General features: G+C 31.8%; 1 protein-coding gene across 5 annotated transcripts; it reads left to right on the top strand.

Moving 5' to 3' along the window:
* The first annotated feature begins 1,121 nt into the window (after positions 1-1,121).
* LOC145326215 (mitochondrial outer membrane protein SLC25A46-like) lies at positions 1,122-14,907 on the top strand. 5 transcript variants are annotated; one of them, XM_080169388.1, is made up of 20 exons: positions 1,122-1,683; positions 2,571-2,626; positions 2,954-3,073; positions 3,464-3,563; positions 3,855-3,912; positions 4,290-4,365; positions 4,788-4,872; positions 5,532-5,589; positions 5,898-5,940; positions 6,898-6,996; positions 7,612-7,665; positions 8,841-8,898; positions 9,574-9,636; positions 10,103-10,197; positions 10,753-10,836; positions 12,799-12,883; positions 13,291-13,376; positions 13,597-13,669; positions 14,230-14,390; positions 14,567-14,907. In XM_080169388.1, the coding sequence occupies exons 1-19, from the start codon at positions 1,584-1,586 to the stop codon at positions 14,343-14,345; spliced, it is 1,509 nt and encodes a 502-aa protein (XP_080025514.1). In that variant the 5' UTR covers positions 1,122-1,583; the 3' UTR covers positions 14,346-14,390; positions 14,567-14,907. The 5 variants fall into 5 exon arrangements, with proteins under 5 accessions (XP_080025514.1, XP_080025515.1, XP_080025516.1 ...); XM_080169389.1 differs by having other exon boundaries at positions 14,230-14,374; positions 14,600-14,731; XM_080169390.1 differs by having other exon boundaries at positions 14,600-14,731.
* The last annotated feature ends 485 nt before the right edge of the window (positions 14,908-15,392 follow it).

Genomic DNA, 15,392 nt, shown 5'->3' with positions numbered 1-15,392 from the left:
CGCCAATGTGTAAAGCTTTTTGTGCTTTTTATTAATTTTTGGTTCTATTGATTTGAAAAGTTATTCCTGTGCGGAAGTGGAAGCAAAACCTCTAGTTGTATGTCAGATTTCTAATGAACGAGTTTAACATTTCGTGATAGTTTTTTAATGTTATCCAATTTTCTACTTTGATTGACATGAAATAGAAAGGGTAAAAATTCTATTTTCATTTTTATTGAAAGTTTATTTCCACAAGGACAATTATGTCTAAAAAAATAGCGCAGCAATGACATGCAGATTTGAAATTCAAATAGCTACAAATAATGATAAAATTGCAGAGAGGAAGGGAAAATTAGGATGTTTATTACACTAGTTTTAATTTGCTTACTAAATTTGGAGACATTTAATGAGTTTTGATTACAATTTATAATCTTCAAAATAGGGATAATTTTGTGTATAAATATTGGGGATGTACATCAACTTTTCGGCCGTTGACTTATCCCCAGGGAGTAAGGGAGGGGACTATGGATCGAATATTCAATTTTTAAGAGTCTCAGACTTTGGGTACTGGCTTAAAGGGAATGTGCAGGAATTCAGCAGGTTCTGACTGACTTTGGGTACTAGCGCATCAATGCCCCGCTAACTAGCTGAGTTAGGTTGAATATAGCAGACAGAAAATTTTGTTATTGATGGCTAGTTTTAACAAATATTTTTTCCAAGAAAATGTCATTTCATGTATAGAAACTCTACTGTGATATTTATGTATATATTAAACAATCTAAGAACGCCTTGAATTTAGGTGACAGTTTAAAATATATGAGAAGGGTTGACAAAGTTCTAAACAAGATTTTTCTTGTGATTAATTACAGAATGTTTACTACATTGTGATGTATTGGTAATTTAATTATCAAGTAAATGATTTTTTCTTAGAACTAATTTTGTTCTAACTTATATTACCATGATCCCTTTACAATTTTGGTCAAATTATCTTGAAAAATCTGGTTTTCATTGCTTTTCAGCGAAAACTCTTAAATTTAATTAATTGCCCATTGTCCCCTCCCTTACTCCCTGCTTATCCCTTTAGATTCCCGATTATATTGTAACAATACATATAATATTGATGCTTCAGACAGATGTTAAAGAGTTGCTGCGCTTCTAAATATATGTATCTTATGATTATAAAAAAAATTATGTTATTATGATATTCTAAAGTTTTGTCTTCCTTGAGTTAACACTTGTGGCTGCGCCCTGGACATCTATGCAAAGAGGGTCACCTTAATGGCCTAAAACCATCCTAAGGCAATTTAGAAAATAAAATACCCTACTAAGACATTAGGTCTAAATAAAAACAACATAAAACGATTTACCAACATATGTGAAGAAAAGAAAGCTTCAGGAAAGCTTCACACAGTTTTGGAATGGTTTTCAGGCTATTTGACTAATATTTAAGTAGGTATTTTTATTGTTTTTAGTTATTTTACTTTCCCCCCGTCTATAGGTGAATGGTGCACAGTCTCTAGTTATTTTTATATAATATGACAAATTGATGTATATTTAAACCTATAATCCATCCATCTATATTTATTGTTACAGATTAAAAAAATATGGCGGGAATGGATGGGCTAAATTCACGAGGCTATAGCAATCAAGATTATGGGGTCTACAGGACTAGAAGTGAAAAATACTCTAATCAATATATTGAAGGTTAGTGTATTCCTTACAATTAAATTATCAATAAAATCTAATAGATTCACTAGTCCCCAAAGTTTTATAATACCTAACGTTTTTTTTATTAGTTGGCTTAACAACTTTGGGAACTTTAAATTTGGATTAGTTGATTAATTTAGTTTTGTGTTGAAACGTTTCAATCATTAGTTTTAATCTACAAAAGGGGTGATTTTGTGTTACATCATTAGGGATGGACATCAATTTATCGGCCATTGTCTTTTCCCTTCAGATCCCTACAATAGGTGTCAATTATTTAGTTCTGACACTATGTAAGTGTTAATGTCCGTTTGTCCTACCGTTTCAGTGCTTCGCTTTTATGAATGTTGTCATCCTTGTTTATTAGTGAAGACCTCCATTGTATTGTTCTTCATGTCGATTTGTAACACTTGGCTGTTTTAATATACAGTTCATAACATTCTCTGCGCGAATTTGATCGCTTATGCTATGTTACGTTCTCTTCACTTTTACAAGGTGATGTATAAGTAATGATATATAACAAGAACAAATACCTGGCCCAAGGGGGGGGGGACCTTTTTCGTCTGCTAGCAAATTGCTTTCTGCTCTATTGTAGCGACTTTGCTGTGTTTATATTTCCGATGTTATTGGCTGATATTTAAAGACCCAATTGAAAGTTTGCACAGAGTGGCCCCCACCCAGTGGTTAAAGTTGCTTACAGCATATGCCCTCTCTATTGTTTTACTAGATTTTTAAACCCTTTTTAGGCTGGGAGGTTTTAAAAGCAGAATCCAACACCAATAATACAACTTGAATTTAAACGCAGAATTTGATATTACCACTTTAAAAAAATCTATAGTAGTCGATGATTGAAACGCTAATTTGTTCTTGGTTATTTTTAATTTTAGATGACCCTAGACGTCCAGCGGCTGGTGGTAAAAGGGGCAAAGTTGGATATCAAAAGGTAGAAATTTTTGTGTGGATTTTTATATTGTTTTAAAAATTTTCCTTTTGATTATTTGATATTATCTAGTTAAGAAATTAGTTGCTAAACTCTTTAGTGGCTTCAGGGAGTTTGCTGGTCTTAAAATATATTTCATAAAAAGTAAAATATGTTTTGTAGGAGGGGAAAAAGAACCTAGTGTTGCTTTTCCTCAAAGCACTTAAACTACCCTCCCGTCCCTTATTTTTAAGAGTAAAGTTTTTTTCTTTATGCCTTACCCCACAGCAGGGCTACCCTGTATCCAATATAAATATCCAAATGTGCGCAAGTCTAATTAATTTGTTTTAGGAGAGCACAGAAAATTCTGGTGAATCTGACAAATATGCAGGCTTTGGTATTGGAATCACCGGCCTTCTCGCCGAGAATATCATTTCACATCCGTTTATTATACTAAGGAGACAGTGTCAGGTAATTAGAATTTTAAATTAGCGCAGCTACGCTATACCTAATTCTTTTTCCTTCTGGTGGTCAATATTTATATGTGGAGGAGATTTTATTTTTATAGACAGCTTTTCGCGGATATTAAAATAAAAACCAGTTTTGTTACACCCGTTGGGCCCAAGGCCTGGTGTATTTGATTTTATGAAATATTGTAATATTCGATGCTACATGATTTCTCAGTATGCTGGGAACAGGTTCTAATCCAGCGGATGTTAATCGGTGTCGAAGCTATAGTGGAAACTTAATGATAACTTGTCTTTATAACTGATTTATTTGATTTTAGGATCTTTTTCATATGTACTTTAATCAATAAGGGGTTACTTTTCCAAATTGAAAACTTTAAACATTTCTATATAGGTGCATGTAGAATCCTCCAGATATCATACCAACCCATTAACATTAATACCAGTTGTGTTGCATCTCAACAGGTGGCAGGGTACTGCTGCTCTTTTCAAAGGTAGGTTTCAATTCTAAATTACTACTTTAAAATAACTACAAGTGGCTGCAGTACAAAGTTAGTGCAGATAAAAAGCTTAAAACTATCCCAAGGCTTAAATAAGTAAAATAGCTTTGAACCTTCTGAATCTGTAACCCACAAGAAGCTTCCCTAATATGGAGTACTCAATCGTTTCTCGGTTAGCGATAAAAACAAAAAACCATAACCACTTTTTAAAACAGGATATATGGCTATTATTTCCATTTTGATTACATATACCCCTAATTCCTTTCAAAATATTCTTCTTCTAAGGTGTTGGAAGCAGTCTGACAATAAAAGGATTAAATCTTGGCATTGAAGATTGCATAAGGTTATTTATTTACAGCTACTCTAGTAATGTTTCTCTAAAAGTATACATGCCGTTCTCAGGTATTATGGCTTAGCAGCCGCGTGTAATCCTCATTGAAATCGCCATATTATAACCTGCTGGATGTTTAAATCTGTTCCTAAACATACAATCAATATTTTCAAGGAATAAAATTGCGCCCAATCGCGTTTAAGTTTGACGCTAATGCGCGGCTGCCGAGCCGATATAGTCTATTTCATAAAATGTGAAGGAAAAAATCAACACTTTTAAAGAAAATGCAATAAATGGGATATTGTAATATTGAGTATCACTACCTAATCGACAAATAAATAAGAAATCAAAAATTCCTTGAAAAATGTAATACATTTGTTTATTATTAGTAAGTTTACTCCTTGGCCAAAAGAAATCGACAAGCACAGTTCTATGAAAATGATTGGTCAACATATTCTTTTAAAGGTAAACTTAACATTTTCAAAATATAAAAAATCACTTTTTAGGCATTATGAATGTTCAAAGGGACAATGTTATACCTCTGAATTTGAATTATTCTTATGGCTTTTCTGTATTGAAATAAAGCAACATACCTATATATTCTAGCAAAGATTACCAAAATTAAGAATTTAAGATCTAGCGAAGAAAAAAAGAATTTATATACGAAATAGGGTTATAATCAACATATTAACATTACAGTATTAAAATCACTGGATAATGATATCTTCATAAGACACATATCTTAAGTAGCAACCGAGAAAATCACGTTTCCCTCATAGCGTTCCTTACAGACAGACGGACTTACATTTGGAATTATATAGTAGCTTCGGTACTTAAAAATAATATTTAGACATAAAACTGGTATCGTAACTATACTATTGTTTCAGGCAGTAAGTACGGCTCTGGTGACTCCTTTTTACTCAGCTAGTCTAGTAGAGACAGTTCAGTCAGATATTTGCTGTGAAAAACCTGGTAAGTGTTCCACGCACTCTTTCATTCGTTGCCTTAAAAGAATTTGGGACTTTTCAAATAGAATATTGATTGGTTGATACAAACTAACCGTAACCAAACTTTTATCTCAATAACTTTAATATAAAGAAGGGATAATTTTATGTTTCTTAATTGGAAGTGTATTTCGATTTATCGCTTATAATCTTATCCCTTAAGAAGATCCTTGTATTACACAATACAATGGTTTAGTAACATAAACAGTTTTCTTGAAAATCTTTACTGATGAAAGAGTTTAATCTCTGTAGTTGATTTTGGAAGAATACTCACTACTCAGTCATCTAAAGGGATAAGGCAAAGGTTGATAAATTGGTGTACATCCCCAATATTGATATAGAAAATTACCCCTTCTTTTGATTTAAATTAGCGGTTGAGACGTTTGAACACTCAACTTTATGAAACAACCAATCAAAATTCACTGAAGTCTCCAAAACTGTTAAGCCAACGAATAAGAAAACGTTATTGAAAAACTTTGGGGACTAGTGTAATTAATAGGTCGCCCATTGTCTCCTCTCTCTGAGAACTTTTACCGTACGTACATTATGAAACTGTAACTTAAACACGCAAATAACTGATTTATAAAAATTTTATTAAAAATATGTATATGTTATTGTCTGTTTTAGGTGTGTTGGATGTATTCAAAGAAGGATTTATTCGCCTTATTAGTTGGTCTGATCCAAAGTAAGAAATAAAAACAATTATTGTTTTTATTTGTTGTGTTAGATGTTTTGTTTATAATGCGCTGCAACACTATAATCCCTACAAGAAAGTCCAACTTTCATTTTAAACCTGATAAATTTTTTTTTATTATTACAAGACTTTACCTACCTAATTATTTTTTAATGTTCGTTTTGGAATAGTGATTCATAAGACGATTAGGAACAATATTATAAGGGAAATATCTCTATAATCTGGTCTTGAAAATGTAATAGTCTTGATATCCCTGTCTGCTAATAAGTACACAATACTTTAAAAATGTTTTAATTTAGACGTGGTAGAATGTTGCCAGTTTGGGTACTTATTCCACCTCAAGTAAGCTAGTCTGTTTTTCAACCTATTATACAAAGTTGTAAAGTTTTTTGGTCTGAAGATTAAGATCTTAATATCTACAGAATCGATCATTTCTTCAGTTTATAAAACCTTCAAATAAGTCACCAGATATTTTATGGCTATTCCATTTTAAGATTGGGTCCTAGGAATGTTTTAGGCTATCATTTCGACCCTCGAATGCAGAGACCCTAGACCTAAGCTTTTTATAGTGTGGTCAAACGTCCTGATTGGTCAAGTAGTTTTGGAGCTATGGCCGTGTGAAAAAAGTCCGGATTTATGTGGCCCACCCTGTACTAGGTTTATGTTTAATATTTGCTTTATCGACTAAAAAGTTAGGTTTCACTATGGTTTTATATGAAAAAAACTTTGAAATTTAAAGCAATATCATCAAATGCTTTGTTGAGTTCAAAGGACAAAATAAAATAACACTGCAGAAAAGCATCAAATGTTGTAAATTGCAAAAGTACATTAATTAAACTGTTTACAAGTTACCACCCCTTTTTCTAAATATACATTTTTAATCACAATAATTTATTTTGTGTCAAAGCTTTTAAACAACAATTTGAACTCATCAAAACATTCGATGATATTGCACCAAACAATGCTTAACATTTTAAAGTTTTTTTTTCATATAAAACCATGGTGAAACCTAACTTTTTAGTCGTTAAAGCAAATATTAAACATAAACCTAGTATATTTAATAAAAAAATACTATGGGTCAATGCTGGAAGATGCATAGAATCACTTGCTCTTGTTCGTAGATAGTCCTCTTTGGGAACTAGTTTAGTACCTAAACTAGTAAACATCCCCATGTCCCCGCCCTCCCTGTGACAAAATACACAGCATTTTATTATTATTACCTCAAGAATAAGATAATTAGTGTTAACTTTTAAAAATACCTAATAAAACTTCGCTAATAATATACCTGTTTTTTTCCAGGTTATCTATGGAGTAGCTCACTATATAATAAAGTTTATAACAGAAAGATTATGGTTGCAAGTTATGAAAGCTTCTCACAGAGAATATCAGAAACTAAAGGTAGAATTTTTCTTTCAATAAAGGGAATAGCTAGTACCTAGTACCTAGTAGCTTTTACAAAATTCCGTAAAGTTGTGAGTAAGATTCCAGTCAAATGCACTTATTAGGTCAAACTGTTTTTTAACATAAGTTTAATTATAATATGCGTTTGGTCAATATAAAGAACAGTTACACTTAATAAGCGCATTTGACTGGAAGCTTGATCACAATTTTATGGAATATTGCGAAAGCTACTATTCCTTATTATTAAAGCATCATGTCTTTTTATTTATAACCAACTGAAGATTGTTTTTAACATGAAACACTGTGTATTGGACTTATCAAATAAAAATAACATGTTTAATTAAACTGTGTTGATCACTCTATGTTATTATATAAAGTAGTAAAGTTTTTTCTGTCTTGTTAAGATTTCGCTAACATCAAAATCGATTGAGTTCTCCAGTTTATTGTAGCTTCACTTATCTTACAAGGATGGTTTACGGCTATCTCATTTGACAATTTGGATGTTTTAGGCTATTTTTCTGTCTCCTTCCATCCCCTTCGAATAAAGAGGCACTAGATGCCAGGGGCGAACCCATAAGTACCTTGATTATAGAGTATAAACTTATTTTCCAGGGTGCTGTTTCCAGGGATCCAGATCAAAGTCTTCCTGGCCTTGCTCATTATCAGGTACTGGTACATACCTACAAAAGTTATTGTAGTGCAGCTACTCTACTCTTTAAAGGAAGCCTGCAAGAAATACAACGCTTTAACTGCTGAAAGACTGCTACAAGTAGACCCAATACCCCAAATTTGAAGCCTTCGTCTTGAATAACAAAAAGTTTCTAGGCATTTCAAAATGACATTTTATGTACAATGAAAACTTTGAAAGATTTCCATCGCTCATAATAGAAATTACAATATTAAATTACATCACCTAGACAAAAAATTATTACCTTATCTTTGTCAGAAACTTTAAGCTTATAATTTTGTTTTTAGACTACTTACCTAGTTTAATTTCAAATTTTCAAACATTATCAATAAAAATCTTTCTAAATTTTCATTGTATATAAAATCTCATTTTAAAATGCCTTGGTACAACTTTTTTGGTATTGAAGCTGAGGGATTCAAATTTGGGGTATTGGGTCTACTTGTGGCAGCCTTTCAGCAGTTAGATCGATGTATTTTTTGCAGGCTTCCTTTAATTACGTTTGTAATGCTAGCATTGAAATAAGTGTGATTTTCTTGGCTGCTTTGGAAGATAGACTATCCGCTAGGTTTTTCTCGATTCTTGCATTACACAACTCAACTTGTTATGTTTGTTATTTTGTTTCTTCTGTGCTTCTCATACGCATAATTATCCTTGTTAAAGAGTAATTCATATGTCAAGAAACACATCAAAGCATTTGACAATTACACACACATTTTTAGCTAAAAGTATGCTCTATAAATAGATACAAATTGTGAAGGAAATGAAATGTCAATCTATCGATTAAAGCTAAGCTTTTCTTTAAAGCTTTTCGCAACGGTTAGCTTTTTTTATATTAATTTAGACATTTTAGAATTGTCCTATCGCTTTCAAACTTTGCATGATGATTCCTACAAAAGTTAGGTACGACCAAGAAAGCATAGCAACTCTATAATCGTTACTAGAATTTCCGTACGTCCATTTAAATCATGCTGATCTTTAACTTTTTGACAAAAAAATTAATGTAATATAATATTAATTATCCTATTTATCAAATTTTTTAAATTCTGATTCCTAGGACATCAAAGTACAATATTATAAGCGAAGCATCTCTATAATCAAGTCTTAAAAAATAATTTTGTCCTTTTATGGATGTTGTCATCCTTGTTAATTTTAGACTCAGGCCTCCAGTATGGTTGGACATTTGGTTGCGGACACTCTGCTTTTTCCTTTAGGTAATATTTTTTGTGGTATTGTTTTAAGGTAGTTAATTTCTTTGTCCGAGGCTTATAATGTCGATAACTATTGCACCAGGGGGGGGGGGGAGTTTGTACAGTTATAGGAAATGAAAATTCAGTATCAAATTTTGCCCTGGCCGTTTGGGCTTGTTTTTAGTGTTTGGGGGGGTTATTTGCCCACTAGCCCCTAGAAGGAAAGTCCCAAAACTCAATTTTCAATGTTTTACAGGTAGTTCCAATCATATAAGAGAGTTTACAAAAAGAATTAGGTTGATAACTGTAAAAACAAGCCCAAACGGCCAGGGCAAAATTTGATACTGAATTTTCATTTCCTATAACTGTACAAACTTCCCCCCACCCCCTTGAGTTTTCCATATTTGGGAAGCTTGATATAGGTTCTGGGATGGTTTAAGGCTATTGTTCTTTTAGATTCGAGTCTTTGGGTGGTTTAAGTATATTTTTGCTTCTCCCTGACCCTATGAATATAGATACCTGTGATGCTAGTGTCATAGTCGCTTGTTTTTTATGAAATAAAAAAAGTGAAACAGGAACGTCAAGAATAACTATCTTGATTAGGTATATTGATTTGACATTTACCAATTTCAAGAAATTGTAAACTTTTAACAGTTCAAATATATTTTGGGGATTTTCCTTAAATGATTCTATTTTCAGAAACTGTGCTACACCGTCTACACTTGCAGGGGACTAGAAGCATTATTGACAATTTAGATACAGGTGCCTTTTTGTAAAAAAATGGATTTATTATTACTTGGATTTTGCTCCAAATTAGCATGTACTCTAATCAAGTGAAACTTGTAGCAGGCTTCATCCACCCCCTTTATCCCATTCCCTTCCCTCCTACTGGATGAACGAACTGGACAATAATGTTGTCCATGTTAGCAACCTGGTTTTTCACCTGTCATGATATCCACGTTCGATATATTCTATATCCATTGTTTTAAACGTATCTTAGCTGATTTATAACTTTGTCAAAATGTTGGTAATATTTAGTAGTAGCGCAACAACTATATAATTATCATATACAACCAGACCGTTGACTGGTTCGATTGCCACTTCCTAATCAAATACCAAATCTTAATTACCACTATATTACAGTCTACTTTTTTTTTCTTCATCAAACATGTTTCATTATTACGTACGGTTCTGAATAATTTTTATTTTTAATGGAATATTTTTACAGGACGTGAGGTGATTCCTATTCTGACAAGATATGAAGGTGTATTTGATTGTTTTGCTACTGTTGTTCGTGAAGAAGGATTCAGGGGACTTTTTAAGGTGAAGAACTTACTTATTACCGCCAGAAAAAGGTTGACTACATCCATAAGTAGCGAAGCATAAAAAGAATAGGGAAGTGTGTTTCAGAGCAGATGTTTTTAAAAATCATGAAATCTTTCATACATATTTATATTTGTGTAGCATGAATGACAAACTGTCGGACCAAGTGAATTATAAAGTGGATATTCATTAATATAAGGAATCCTTCACACAAAAAAATCATCCTTCAATTTTGAAAAGCAGCAGAATCGCTTTTCCTGCATAGCGTTACGGACTGACCAGCGGACATACAGACAAAGTAAATTATAGAGTTGCTTCACTATCAAAAACCTAATTCTTAGAGATATTTTGAAGTAATATGAAGTATATTTAAATAAATTCACAATCATTTTAATGTGTATTGCGTAATATAATAATGTTGTACCTATTTATATAATATATTCTCTAATTGGAAACATCCTTTTTATTTAACCACTTTACAATAAAAAAGTACATTAAATGTACTTTAATTTTTCCCTTTTTAATCATTTTTCAGTATAATAGAACTTTATTTAGGGCTATGGAGGAGTTATGCTACAATATACACTTCACTTTCTTGTTATCAAGTTTAGCAGCCAAATAATCTATCAAATTTTTAAGGTTAGTATTTTTTTAGTACTTTAGAAGGGACTAGCGACTATGCCCCTAGCCTGCAGGAGCCATAAAAAAGCTTAAAACCTTAAATCTTAAAATTGTATAAAACCATTACCGGAGCTATGAGATAGCTCAATTGGTTCAGTCAGTAATTATTGAGATCTTAAAATTCATACAATAAGAACTTACTACTTAATATAGTAGGATAAATACAATAAAAGTATAAGCACCCAAAAAAAAAGATTTGTTACCATAGACACAATAATTCTTCCATCAATTTCAACAGACGAAGATTTTGTTTATTTAGTTGAATATGATTCAATCCCAAAATTTGAGCGACGAATATTTTGTACGATATAAATCCTAGACATGCAGTAAATCTAAGAAACTTGATGGAGGAGGAAGAGACATTGGGCTTTTTATCAAAATAGTCCCCAAAGTTTTATAATTGGGTTTTCTTATTCGCTGGCAAAACAACTTGGGGGACTGTTATTGAATTATGATTGGTTGGTTCATAATGTTGAGTGTCTAAACGTTTTAACCACTAATTGTAAAACACAGAAGGGGTAATTTTGTATATTATCAACATCATTGGGGTGTACGTCAATTTATCGGCCGTTTCTTATTCCTTTAGATCCCTGTTACTATCATATTCATCATTACCTCCTCTTAAGGCTGTCATCTTCTACTAAATTTTTGTTCGATCAATGTATAAGTACAGCATGACCCTCGAAAAAGTATTTTTAAGCATCTGCAGCCCATATTTCTCAATGAATTATCAAAAAATGTATATGTCCTTGTTCTCTGTAGATTTCCACATAAGTAGATATAAAAATATTTTTTTTTACATCAATTAACAGCTGAGATTTTTAGAGCCAAAGTTTTGAAAAAGTGGCTGAGGAAAAAGTAACTTTTCAAGAAAAATGTTTTTTTAAAGTGAAATGACGTGTTTTCCTCATAATTTCAATACTTTTTATAATATTTATATAAAGATGTTTCCAAGAAATTTATTTCATGCTGAAAGCACTTTTTTCACTTGCTCTAAAAGGCATTTTTAGATTAGTGTAAATTGCAAAAACACCCTTACAGAAAGAAATCCTATAAAAAATAGTAGCAAATTGAAAGTTTACATAAACAGAAATCAAACACTTTTTATTTTATCAAAATAAGTTAAAAAACCAAAAAGTTACAGCTACAAACTTTTATTAAACATTTAACAATTTAAATGATTTTTATGTGTCTTAGATTAATTTGATGAGTGGGCGTGAATTTATAGGAAAAGGTGGCGCTAATCCTTCTGGTAATGAGCATAAATTGGGGAGGGGTTTATTTAAGGTCATATTAATAAGTGGGAGATATTATAAGATTTGAGGGAAAATGGTTATAAGAAAAATGTATTCAGTAAAATTTGAAAAGTAGTTTTTTTTTATGTAAAAGTAACGTTTTTTAATGCAATAAAAAATGTATCAATTGTAAACTTGCTCTTCTTTCTTATTTGTTTTTTAACTGGTTGATAAAAAGTAATATACTAATAAAAAACTAAGAAATATTTAGTAATATCCAGTTTCTCAAGCACTTTTTCCAAACTTTGGCTTTACAAATCCCGGCTGTTAATTGATGTAAAAAAAATATTTTGATATCCTTTGATGTAGAAAATTATAGAGAACAAGTACATATGAATCTTTTAATATTTTATTGAGAAATATAGGCTGCAGATGCTTAAAAATACTTTTTCGAGGGTCATGCTGTATAGATGTATAATCCAGACATTTACCTGGTAAAAACCCTTTTCTCATATTTCCGACGATATTGGTTGATTTCAAAGATCCAATACAAAATCGTGACAAGGTCCAAGCCCTGTGAATGAACGCAGTTAAATATAGCGCTGGACCCCTCCATTATTTTACTTTATTCTCTGCGCACACGCATATTTTTAACTAGGTAACTACCTACCTATTACTTTTTTAGGTTTTGTCGAGCAATAACTTGAACCTGCCAGATATAAAGTCAGATATTATTGGTGGTGGTGTTACTGCGGGCAGTGTTGGTGTAGGTATTATCATTAAATCTATATTAAAACCGTGAATGAGACTGCGGTGTATATTCTGCATGGGATCCCCAGGTAAGGGGGGAGGGGGGAGCGAGGGGAATAAAAAATATGTAGGGGGAAATTCAAAAACGTGTACTGAAATCATCAGATGATTCTTTGATTTGAAAAATCAGCAAAAAGCTTTCATATTCAGACTCAAAAATACCATAGAATGATGGGAAATTTGATTATAACTAAAGAGAGTGAGGGGGTGGGAAATAAACATATTTTCTAGCAGGGGTAAAAATTAATCTTATGCAGAATATACACCCCTGGAATTAGAGGAAAAATTAATATATGTTTATTTTTATTTTCTGTTTTTGAACAAGCAGAAGACAATTTAAATTTCCTTTATTAAGCATATGTTATAGGCGGACCTCTGACAGGCAACGCATCTCCAGGGCGTTTAACTCCACCCCAAGTGGCTACTCCTACTAGTAATCAGTACTCACCTAAGGTGAATATTAGTTTGACTCCACCCCAAGTGGTTACTCCTACTATCAGTACTCACTCAAATTAAATAATAGTTTGTCTCCACCCCTAGTGGGTACTCCTACTAATCAGTACTCACATAAGGTAAATATTAGTTTGACTCCACCCCTAGTGGCTACAAAAATAATATAGTTAAGTAGCTAATTGATAGACAGACAAACTTTCATATGATGTTTTTTTTTAAGTTGGCTCCTGGACAAATTGAGGGATCTATTCCAGAAAATTCTGAAGTCTATGGTTCTAGATCAAGTCTTAGAGGTAAAATTTTTTTATTTGTTCATTTTACTCTGGGGAAAATGGGATTGCGTTTTCACTAAAAGATTGCACATAGCACATGAAACCCACTCCCATTCTTATGTTTGAAAAAAGTAAAATTTATGGGGGCAGTAATTTTTCTGTACCTAACCCTGCGGAGGTTACCCTCTATTTTAGTATGATAGTATGCAACATTATGCAACATTATTATTATCTATCTATCTATTTTAGATTCTAACTACTCTGCAACTATACACCTCTGAGGAACTATGATAGAGTATTCAACATCATTATTATCTTTCTATCTATTTTAGACTCTAACTACTCTGCAACTTTACACCACAGAGGAACTATCATAGAGTATTCAACATCATTATCTATCTATGTATCTATTTTAGACTCTAACTACTCTGCAACTTTACACCACAGAGGAACTATGATAGAGTATTCAACATCATTATTATCTATCTATCTATTTTAGATTCTAACTACTCTGCAACTATACGCCACAGAGGAACTATGATAGAGTATTCTACATTATTATTATTATCTATCTATTTTAGATTCTAACTACTCTGCAACTACATCCCCACGGAGGAACTATGATAGTATGCAACACCAGTCCGCCCAATATTTTGGTTCCTCAAGAAAGAATTGGAAGTCAATGGAAACTTTGTAAATGTTTAATTTTAAGATCATGATTTTTCGGTTGTTTTTCCTCCAAGTGCCTATCTAGTACTGAACTAACACCACCCACCCCCCCATTAAAAAAATTAAAATAAGGGGGATGGGTAGTTTTTTCCCTATACCTACAGGGCATATAACTGCGGTGCCCTAACGTCTACACTACCCAATATAACATAACTTTTCATTACCTAAGGTGGTTCTGTGCTCGTCTAGGAACTTTAAGGGAAATCAACGATTTTTTCGAAGAAAGGGGTGTTTTGGATTTAACATATTGTACAATAGAAATATTAATTGAATTTCAAAAACGAGTGTGTAACTAATGAAAGAAAACCTGCCTAATAAATTTAAAATGCTCACAAATTAAGCATATCATAAAAATGTATTTTTAGAAGGTAACTTAATATGTAGAGCATAATATTAGTGATTTTTTAGTGTGCATTAATAGGGACGTAAAACTACCTATGTATTTGAAAAAGAAGTCTTGAGCATGAAAGCTGAAGAATTACTTTTCTATATTAATGTTTAGTTCTTTCATTGTAAATGATCATCTAGAAATATATTACCTGTTTTTTTTAATATTAATATAGATGAAAAAAAGTTTAAACTTCAAATCAAATTTAAATTGGTTTCTCATTTCAAAAAAAATTTCAAGGGTGGTTTGGGACAAGCTTAGAAACAGGCAACTGGTAAATTTATATGATTTTTATTCATACTTTTATGTCCTCCAATGAACAGGTAGGCCCAAATCATATAGAGTCATTATTCTATGAATTTAAAAAGTAATTTAGAATGTTTTGTTAGCAACCGATTCTATCTTATGACAACTGAATTCAATAGTCGCGAGTCAAATCATTTCTTTATTCTTTTTTCTAAATAAAATATTTATTAATTGTAGAATGAAATTTATTGTTACTTTAGTCTTTATTATATTTACTAACTTTTAGTAATGTTAAATTTAGCATGTTATATTAATAAATATTGATCAAAAATAAAACATATGATATTATATGTATAATCTATATTGTCTAAACTTCACTAA

Source organism: Acartia tonsa, chromosome 8, assembly GCF_053477335.1.
Source record: "Acartia tonsa isolate MP-2025a chromosome 8, ASM5347733v1, whole genome shotgun sequence".
In the NCBI taxonomy this organism is placed as follows: domain Eukaryota; kingdom Metazoa; phylum Arthropoda; class Copepoda; order Calanoida; family Acartiidae; genus Acartia; species Acartia tonsa.
The sequence above is the reverse complement of the archived record's forward strand: the minus strand, read 5'-3'. Positions and strand labels throughout refer to the sequence as shown.